General features: G+C 41.8%; 1 protein-coding gene across 1 annotated transcript in view; it reads left to right on the top strand.

Moving 5' to 3' along the window:
- Nucleotides 1-1,445: 1,445 nt before the first annotated feature.
- The window catches only part of LOC149259036 (clavaminate synthase-like protein At3g21360), a 105,244-nt gene continuing 95,589 nt past the window's right edge, over nt 1,446-11,100 (top strand). Inside the window, exon 1 of the mRNA XM_089417236.1 lies at nt 1,446-1,992. Within this exon, the coding sequence (XP_089273362.1) occupies nt 1,606-1,992 (387 nt within the window). The 5' untranslated portion in view covers nt 1,446-1,605. The remainder of the gene's footprint in view (nt 1,993-11,100) is intronic.

Raw genomic sequence — 11,100 nt, 5'->3', positions numbered from 1 at the left:
TGACTAGAGAAGAGTCACCAGGGATACAAGATTTGATTCAGAAGCATGAAAAAGTAATTCAAGACCTACCTATGAAGAGGCCACCTAATAGGAAATTGAGCATACAATAGAAGTCAAGGCAGGGTCAGACCTTCTCAACATCAAGCCATACCGATATCCACATCACCAAAAAATGGAACTTGAGAGATTAATCCAAGACCTTTTAAAGTGTGGGACCTTGATCATCTTGGAATATCTGATCAAGTGGAAGGACTTACCCGAAGAAGACGCTTTCTGGGAGAATGAATCATTCTTCAACAACATCCGTCGTTACTTATGCTTTGAGGACAAAGCATTCTTTCGAGAGGAAGGCAATGTTATGTAAAAAATTAGTTAACTTTAGGTTTATTATTTAATTTTAGGGTTAATTAGACGAAAGGGCACGATCATAAGATCATGCCCTTTCCCAAAGGGTGCCCATGGCGGTATATAAGCCAGGAACCACATTGTAATCATCATCATCTATCTATTCATCTTTTTAATAAAATATTTTTACATATAATTCTGCGTATGAGAAGTTTTATGCTTCAGTTATGTCAAATGAGAACTACATAGACCAAAATCCCTGTGTCCAAAGGGAAATTAGACTAGTACCATAAGTTCGTAGTCTTGAGGTTGCTAAGACCTCCTCTAACTAGAGTATCTTGTAAATAGAAACTTATAAAATAGGTTAGTTGTGCCAAACTTTGATATACATTGGCATGAAAAGACAAAAAAAAACAATTGATATACACGATTAACATGAAAAGACAAAGACAAAGAAAACTACTAGTGCTACAAGGAAAAAGTTATTGAGTCATAACAACTATTGGGTAGAATCTCTAGGCATTTGCATTGGTTGGCCACTACCCTCATTTATGAAGAAGGAGATGTTTGGCTGATCTCCTGGCTAAAATGATCAGTTTGTGGTGTATATTGTCAATTTTTCCCTTAACTTTGCGAATTTGATAAAATTCTCTTGCTCAATCCTCTTGTACTTTTCTATGCTACCTATAATATTCAAATGGTGATTAAACTTGTGCCAACTTCATACTATACTAAATAAAGTGATGAGAGCACATATAAGCTTTCCCTTTTCGCATAAACTCACATCATATCAAAACAAAAATACTTACTTACTCTTAAATGCCTTCAGTAGAAAATATTATTAACAATTTTGATAAAATTAAAATTAAAAATAATTTTATGTCTGAAATAATACTTTTATATATTTTATACTTTATCCACATAGATTCACAATCAAAATAAATGTATATTTACTTTCAAAAATATAATAATAACCACAGAAGTATTAAGATTCGAAGATTTTCTTTTCAAAATAATTGATTTTAACTTTATTAACAGCCACAAGCGTATAAGTATGCAAAAGCTCCAACATACTTTGTATATGGACGTGTTTTGAGCATAGGTGTGGATGTACACGTATTCATGAGCTAGAATAATTCTTAGTATATGCCTAGTGCAGCAAAAGTGATAATGAAATTCTAAGAATCCCATTCCTATTTACTACAATCACAACCCTGCAGGCTACTTCGATGATCTAGATTGAAATATTTGCCACAGACCATGGGAGACCAGATTACAGAGGATTTCAAGGAAACCCACATACCACAACAGCATTGGGTGGAAGGGATTCCATTCCCAAGGGTGCTTGTCGCTGGCCCTGCTTTCTCTCAGACCTCCACACAACCACCAGCTCAAGCAGTTGGGGAGGCCGTAAGACGCAACAAAGAATGGGTGGAGTCCCTTCTGCACTCTAGCGGGGCGGTCTTATTCAGGGGCTTCCCAATACACACAGCACAGGATTTCAATGAGGTTGTAGTCGCATTTGGGTACGAGGAATTGCCTTATGTGGGAGGTGCTGCTCCCAGAACAAACGTGGTGGGCAGAGTTTTTACTTCAAATGAGTCTCCTCCGGATCAACCAATTCCCTTCCATCATGAAATGGCTCAGGTGGGTATGTGCTTTACATTTCAGGTTTCTCGTGTTCATTTGATAAATTTGGAAAAGAATGTAACGATGATTCAAAATGCATCATCGGCTTAAGGACCAAGTTCGATAAACCAGATAAAACTCTAATTAAAACAGTGCATGATTGATTAAGATGACGATCATCTCGATAATCAAACAAAACAAGAAGATTATCATAACAGAAAGAACTATAACACCACCTAGAAGGACAGCATTTACGTGGAACAATATTCCAACATAGGGACCTAGAAGGACATCATTTACGTGGAACAATATCCCAACATAGGTATATGCCACTGTTGTAAGATAATCTGCAACAATTACACAATTAACAACATATGCCACTGCTGTAAAGATAATCTGCAACAATTACACAATTAATAACAGCATGTCAAAGATACCCATACCGAATTGGCTCTGCAACCATTACAAAAATAGCAACAGTATATCATACTATTTTTATTTTGTGACTAGAGAAATTGACAACTGGGCTAATTTTGTACTCATGACATGGGGTGGATTCCAACCACTACCATGCTAACTTCTAGATGCCTAAGTACAGAGAATACTATTTTTATTTTATGATTAGAGAAATCAACAACTGGGTCAATTTTGAACTGGCATGACATGGGGTTCATTTCAACCGCTACCACTATAACCTCTAGGTGCCTCCGTATGCCCCTTCTGCAGACACAAATAATTTGGGGCTTTGAACCTCAAATCTCTTGGTACATATCACTTCATTATCATGACGATCATCAATTGAGCTGCCCTAATTACACAATTAACAACAACATGTCAAAGATACCCATACTGAATTGGCTTTGCAACAATAACACAAATAACAACAGCGTGTCAAAGATACCCATATCGAATTGACCAAGATGAGGGAGAATACTATTTTTATTTTATGACAGTTTTGTACTCGCGTGACATGGGGTCATCAATTGAGCTGCCCCTAGATGTTTGATGAGAGAGAATACTATTGCGTCAACCTATAGAATTGAATTCCAAACCCAGCTTTGAGATTGCTGAAGTTTTTGGAATAGGTAATACCTTATAAATCATCCCTGTCTCACAATTGTCATGCATGTGGGACTTAAATGCAAAGATAGACATCCTTCAAACCGTCACAGATTTAGAGTGAGAAAAGAAAACACACACGGACCAAGGAGATAGACCAGGTAGTTCAACTGAATCTGTTCCGTGTCTCTCTCATCAACTCAAAATATTGTTACATGCTTTTACATGAATACTATGAATAATTACGGATAGCTACAAAAGCAATTCCGGTCAGAGTACCAGTGGAGTGCAATTCCAGCATAGAAACAATCACAGAGATATAACAACTAAAGGAAGAGGTAAATTTGCATTAATGGGAAGGTTCAAAATCCTCACAGGGGTTTATTCGAATATTTTTTTTGAAATATATTTTCCAGGAAATCCCTGGGCACTTCCTCTCATTTTATGGATTCTTATTTTATGGATGGTGCTTAGAATAAATTGGATTTTAGAGAAACCCAAAGTTTTGTCATACATGTCACCAGTAAAAATACAACTCGACTGAGGAGGATAACTATCATTCCTCTAACAAACCGACAAACGTGCATTAAATGATAAACACACAATGATTTCTTCAAATCCTCTTTGTTTATTAAATTCCTACTCAATATGATGCACTTCATCTATTTGATTCACTTATTAGCACACACATTTACAGAGGTGTGACTGATACCAATACTCTAACAATCACGAAAGGATCTTTGACAAAAGGTAACTAACAATGCACCAAGAACTTTTTTCTGATTTGTTCCATTTTGATGGAATTGCCTCCATCAGAGCAAATGCAATAGGAGCATACTCCTTCAGTATATCTAATGTAATGTAATTTAATTTAATAGGGCATGTTATATAAATAGCTTCAATATTTAATTATGATAGGAAATGGTTTGATAGATGTTATTAAAAGAAAGTAATTAGGTTAGGTTATGCCACTGCCTAGTAGACAAATAATATGATTGATGCCTATGTATTCAATGGCTACACCATTAATAAAATACTTGTTTCATATCTTTCTTTCTTATTGCTTATGTGTCACATAGTCAATTTTATTTTTTAACATTAGTTCGTAGTCTGTAGATATTTTGTATTAAGTGAAAGGCTGCAACAAGCACACGCAGCGAGATTCATCAGAGTCTTCTTACCGGAGTCTCATAGACCAAAAAAGAGCATAGTTTCAGCCATTGGCTGTCCAGTACAAGCAATTTCAAATACGAAATTAAAAAATGTACCTGAGAGAATAGCTTTTACAGTAGGTACCTAAAAGCCTTAGTGTTTTGAAATACATATAAACTTAACCAAAGTCATGATTACTAAAGGCATCTTCAGCTGCTTCTTTGTCAGACTTTTGCGCGTGCACATTCAAATCTGGGAGTTGGTGTATCAAAATATTCATGTTCTTACCAGCACTCGAGTTCTCATAGAGAGTGTCTGAATTAAAGGACCAGCTTGCTTCTCCCAAGACAGATTTACTATAATGCCCCGAGGTCCGATATGCCTCTGCTGAACCAATACGCCCGTGATAATTTCCAGTTGAGCTGATATGCTGAATTCGTGCTCATGAATTTGCCTGGACACTATCTAAATAGAGGTACTGTTGCATTCTATTTGACCTCCATGCCTCCGAAGTTTCCATCGAATGTCCTCCCCTGATGCATGATAAAAAGAAAGAGAGCCAGGCTGCGAACAGGAGTGCATTCAAACTGAGTGAAACTAGGATAAACACCAAAATTGAAGCAGAAACCCTCTTCATCTGTCACTGTGAGAGGCAGCTGAAGCAACAGCAGCCCCCTGCAACTAGATTCAAGACTACCAGAGATAACTGGGGTGATTGCCCAGAAATGTGGAAGAAGCCAGTTCTCTCTTGGCCAAACCAACCATCTGAAACCGGGAAAGAAATTTCCCAAAGGATGACCCGAACCCTCAGCAGTGTAAATTTGTTAAAATTGGCAACTAGGGCCAAACTCCATGTGGGTCATCTCATTTATGGCAACTGTTATTTTTCTTGGATTCCTCTCTCTGAGAGGTGTAGGATTGATCTAAAGATCATCCGATTCCGGCATGTATTTTTGGAGATATGAATTTATTTGTATTATTGACAATTTGTCAAAATCGGCCAGCAACCAAATTACCCTCCGCTCAACCTCAATGTGGCATTATAAATAGAGGAGGCCTCAGGTCATTTGTTACATACACTTCTCTCATGATCTCTCTCCACTCGTTTGGGTTTGGTGGCAAGAGAGGTCAAGAAGGAGAAGCCCTAGCCGCAGTCCTCATGAAGAAGCCCTAGCCGCAGGTAAAGAGGAGACTAAGGGAGAAGCCCTAGCCGCAGTCCTAAAGGAAGGAGATCTAGCCATGCCCTAGCTGCAGTCTTGAAGGTGCCCTAGTACCCTAACTGCAAGCCTAATCCGCAGAAAAAGGAGGCCTAATCAGCAGTGAAGAACAAGCCCTAATCCGCGCAGGCCCACAAGCAAAAACAAATAATTTTCAGATTGGTGACTTGGTTTTGAAATGGGATGCACTGAAGGAAAAGAAAGGCAATCATGGGAAATTTGATGCTTTATGGACAGGGCCTTTCATCATTTCACAGATTCAAGGGAACAACACCTTCATACTGAAAAGTATGGGAGGAGAAGCAGTTTTTGATGGCCCAGTTAATGGGCGTTTTCTGAAAAAAGGCCTTAAAGGTTGTAAATATTCTGTTTTTATCAGTTTTAATATAGATGCAGTAGACTCCATGCCCAATGGAACACTAGGAATTTTGATTAATTTGTTTTCAGTTGGAAAGGCATTGATCTGTAGGTTCTTGAGACCTCACAGGGAGGATCTCATCCCCAGAAGGAGCCAGTGTTAGCTCTGCTATAGTTTGCAACATTTGATGGATAAAATCAGGTCAGACAATGATGGTTTGGGTTGCAAAGGGTTTGCAGCAGTTTATTTTATCCTTCCCTTTCATTTGCCTTATTCCCTTATAACTCCCCACTCCTCCGTTTCCTCCTTCCCCTTTATCCCTGTTTTTCTCCTTTAAACCCTGCATAAACCCTTTTTCCCCTGGCTCTCTTGTGTTTGTTGTTTAAATACTATATAACCATGTGTAAGTCCCTTTATTCGGTTAAAGCCTTTATTCGCCTAATTTTAAAGCCCATATGTTGTTATTCACATAACTGCGCGCATATAATAAAAACGTCGCTATCGGCGGCCCTTACCTGTCACATCACCCGAAGCGTGTGTGCGATTATCCATAGCCGTCCGATCCTCCGCTTTGTGATCTAACAACGTATGCAGCCCCCGCCCCACGAACCTGCACGTCCGATAGCCCGTGGGAAAGTGGTTTCCCCTGCCGTCCCATCTGCCACGCGACGCCTTATTACTGGATCGCACCATCAGGTACGATTACCGCCCGTTCCCGTAAAGCAGTGCGATAAAACCGCTTACCGCTGCCGTACCCTCCTCCCGCTCGCTAACTGTCGCGTAGCTCTCGCTTCCATAGTTGTCCGTTCGTCCATCCTATGATCCGACGGTCCATGTTTGCTCGTTCGCGCTATCTCTCGATACCCCTCGTCAAGCGATCTCCGCCGTTGATTTGTGTGATCCGACGGCTGAGCTTCGTCCCTCCCTCAATCTGCCTCCACCATTCTGTCTACGCCCACGACCTGTTGTGTGCTCCCGAGAAACAAAGGTGGCCGGCTACCAGTTCCGGTACTGTTTGTGTTAATTCCTCAGCAACTGCATTCAACACAGTGTACACCCGAAGGACGAAAAGGACGGCCTCGAGCAGATCAAGGTATTAATCAGTCATGGAGCCTTGTACACATTACATTCCATATGCTCAGAAAAGGACGGCCGAGCACCAGAAAAGGTCGATTTGTTCATTAAGACCATCAGATTGTAGCAGACAAACCATCAGAAGAGTTAATATGTGTGGGTGGTCCATTATGACCCCTCCTCGTGGAACTTAGCAGAGTGTTTTTGTAAACAAATTCTATATATACCCAGAAGAAAGATGTAATAGGGTTGATGAATGTTATTCTGATGTAAAGTTCAACTTCTGGAGACTGTAACTACTGTGATACCTACAGCTTCTGGTCTTCACTTTCAGCTAATGTAAGCTTCTTTTGCTATTAATTGCTTACTTTCCACTTCTTCTTCTTCTTTGTTCCAGGCTGTGCCTGTTATGCATTTATTCATGTGCTGTTGATGTTTAGCATTAGAGGGGCTGTCATCCCACCTCTGTGTTAGTGTTTAGCAAGTATCATTGAATGTGTATGCAGGTTTCTGTTGTTTTAATGCTAGAGAGCTGTCATCCTGTTTGTGCATTAGGAAATAGATTTACAGACCTTTTAACTGGTTGCAGCTGGCCATCACAGGGTCTTGTGCATCTGTTGGTGTGATCAGTATTCTCCATTATCACATTTTCCTCAAACTGTGAGTAATTGGTGGTTTAAAGCCTTGTAGTCTGGGGGTGTTCACCCATGTCTGGGGTTAAGCATAGTAGAAGTGGTTATCTGGCTTGAATACGCATCATTCCTTGCATTCATTCACCATTTTCCAACAGTTTTGTTGAGTTTGTAATGTTCCCGAGCATCTCTGATATACAACCTAGGAGAGTTTCTTGGGGTGATAACAGGTGGCATGGAGTGTTGATTTGACAGATGTAGTAGTTAGTAGCGCCAAAACGTGAGCAGTGCAGAGCAGAGAGGCAGCAGTGCGAGGAGGCACAGTGCAGAGCTTCAACAACACTGTAGGCTTTAGAAGGGAGCGTGGGACTGGCAGGAGTTAGGATTTTTGCATCGAGGTGTATCCACTGGATACTTGTACTGTTTTGGGTGTTTTCAATTGCTTCTCTTAGCAACTGAGTTGCAGTACGGATGCAATGTTAGCAGTGGCAGTGTCAAAGGCAACAATACAGTAGCAGCAACAATGCAGTAGTCGGTGGACAACATTTCAGACATTAGCAGCGCAGAGGATGATGCTTCAGAGTCAGAGCAGTATGCAGTAGCAGTGTATTGCTAGAGCACATTCCTCGCTAAGAGGGAGTGTTGATTTGGGGTAGCATCGGATGTGCTCTAGGCCTCAAATTTTGCAGGGAGACTTGGGCATATGCATTCTAAAGAACCTAGAAAGCGTTTTGGAAAATTTCACCCAAAAGTGATTTTATTAAAATAATTAATATTTCTAATGGGGTTCCTTAGTCTAAACTTATGAAATTTAAAATATTAATGGGTATTAATCTAATCAGGTGTGAAACTTCTAGAAAAAGACACGGATCAAGCCAAAACGATCTGAGCCTTTGATTATGATTTAATCTACGTTGTTGGTTGTCCAACAAGAAGATATAAGAAGGGGCTTGAGGGTCATTTGGAAAACACATCGAGAGATCAAGGAAATCGATTTTTTGAATCGAGAAGTTCTCAGGAGGAAAAATCGATTGAGGAGATCTCTTGCAGCAGAGGGGTAGGGATAGTTGGGTTGGAGGATCTTCTCCTAAGCCCTGAATACAGAGCAAAGAGGCATAGATACACCAGTGGAGGCAGTGCAGACCCAGGGAGGATTGATGCTAGGCCAGGAGGGCCCACGCAGTGCTTGATGCAGAGCCAGAAGGGCCAACACAGAGGAAGAGTTGTCCTCTTGCAGAAATCTGAAACTTGCTGGGGAGCAACCGGATCAGCCGGGAAGGTTGACGTCAGAGCTCCAGAAGGCCAACAGACCCAGTGCAGAGCTGACGCAGAGCCTCAGGGAGCTCCGCGCAGGCCCACACAGTTGCTGCAAAAAGGCAGTGTCGTTGTAGTGGGGGATAGTCAGTTCAGTTGCCGGATCAGTCAGGATTTGCTGGGTGAAGTGAGATAATCTCACTAAGTTTTCTACCAGTGTCTTTTTCTCTGTAACTGGATTGCCGGAAGGGCATCCAGAGATGGTATTCAAAGACACGGATCAAGCCAAAACGATCTGAGCCTTTGATTATGATTTAATCTACGTTGTTGGTTGTCCAACAAGAAGATATAAGAAGGGGCTTGAGGGTCATTTGGAAAACACATCGAGAGATCAAGGAAATCGATTTTTTGAATCGAGAAGTTCTCAGGAGGAAAAATCGATTGAGGAGATCTCTTGCAGCAGAGGGGTAGGGATAGTTGGGTTGGAGGATCTTCTCCTAAGCCCTGAATACAGAGCAAAGAGGCATAGATACACCAGTGGAGGCAGTGCAGACCCAGGGAGGATTGATGCTAGGCCAGGAGGGCCCACGCAGTGCTTGATGCAGAGCCAGAAGGGCCAACACAGAGGAAGAGTTGTCCTCTTGCAGAAATCTGAAACTTGCTGGGGAGCAACCGGATCAGCCGGGAAGGTTGACGTCAGAGCTCCAGAAGGCCAACAGACCCAGTGCAGAGCTGACGCAGAGCCTCAGGGAGCTCCGCGCAGGCCCACACAGTTGCTGCAAAAAGGCAGTGTCGTTGTAGTGGGGGATAGTCAGTTCAGTTGCCGGATCAGTCAGGATTTGCTGGGTGAAGTGAGATAATCTCACTAAGTTTTCTACCAGTGTCTTTTTCTCTGTAACTGGATTGCCGGAAGGGCATCCAGAGATGGTATTCAAAGACACGGATCAAGCCAAAACGATCTGAGCCTTTGATTATGATTTAATCTACGTTGTTGGTTGTCCAACAAGAAGATATAAGAAGGGGCTTGAGGGTCATTTGGAAAACACATCGAGAGATCAAGGAAATCGATTTTTTGAATCGAGAAGTTCTCAGGAGGAAAAATCGATTGAGGAGATCTCTTGCAGCAGAGGGGTAGGGATAGTTGGGTTGGAGGATCTTCTCCTAAGCCCTGAATACAGAGCAAAGAGGCATAGATACACCAGTGGAGGCAGTGCAGACCCAGGGAGGATTGATGCTAGGCCAGGAGGGCCCACGCAGTGCTTGATGCAGAGCCAGAAGGGCCAACACAGAGGAAGAGTTGTCCTCTTGCAGAAATCTGAAACTTGCTGGGGAGCAACCGGATCAGCCGGGAAGGTTGACGTCAGAGCTCCAGAAGGCCAACAGACCCAGTGCAGAGCTGACGCAGAGCCTCAGGGAGCTCCGCGCAGGCCCACACAGTTGCTGCAAAAAGGCAGTGTCGTTGTAGTGGGGGATAGTCAGTTCAGTTGCCGGATCAGTCAGGATTTGCTGGGTGAAGTGAGATATTCTCACTAAGTTTTCTACCAGTGTCTTTTTCTCTGTAACTGGATTGCCGGAAGGGCATCCAGAGATGGTATTCAAAACTACTGCTTAATAATAAACTCTTAGAGATGCTGCATTGGTTTTCCCGCATTAGGTTTTTCCAGGGACTATTGTCCAAAAATCACTGTGTCCCATGTGTTTCTATTTTCCTTGCGCAATTTCTATGTTTCAGAATCATATTTAATTGGTGTAAGCTGCTTCAATAATTTACTTCAATGTTTCATGAAGAAATAAGAAATAAGCTTGTAATGTTATTTACAATCTACGAGAAGTAGATTCAGCTGGTTGCAGTAGGATTCCTCAGATTGTTAGATCGAGGAATTTTCACATGGTATCAGAGTGTTGTTGATGTGAAACAGGAAGAGCAGATCTAACACTGAAGCAAGGGCCAACTTGCTGTAGCAAGCAACAGTTTGAATCCCCTGAGGGATTGTGCAGTTCTAGCCAAGAGGGCTATATTTTCGTGGGTGTCTCTCTCTGAGTGAGTCAACAGAGAGGAAAGATGTCGGATCGAGAATTTTCCGAGGCAGAGGGAACTATGCAAAGTTACACAGAGCTAGAGGGACATAGTTTCTGCAAGCTGAGTGCTGGGCAGAAAAGCTGTCAGAAGGAAGAAGCATATCGCAGAGTGAGGGAATACTTCCTAAGTTATTTCTTGCCAAGGAAATCAACATTTCTCATTTGCTGAGCAACAGAGGAGCAATTTACCAACTCCATCAGGGAGTGCGTAAGTTAGCCTAGGAGCTACGTAGTAGGGAGAAAGAGGGAGTTGTTCGAAATTTTTCGAAGGATATGGCAACCAGTGGATTGAGGGATCATG

This window comes from Pinus tabuliformis, chromosome 6, assembly GCF_031772625.1.
Source record: "Pinus tabuliformis cultivar Carrire ecotype Pingquan chromosome 6, CPIR1, whole genome shotgun sequence".
In the NCBI taxonomy this organism is placed as follows: domain Eukaryota; kingdom Viridiplantae; phylum Streptophyta; class Pinopsida; order Pinales; family Pinaceae; genus Pinus; species Pinus tabuliformis.
The sequence above is the reverse complement of the archived record's forward strand: the minus strand, read 5'-3'. Positions and strand labels throughout refer to the sequence as shown.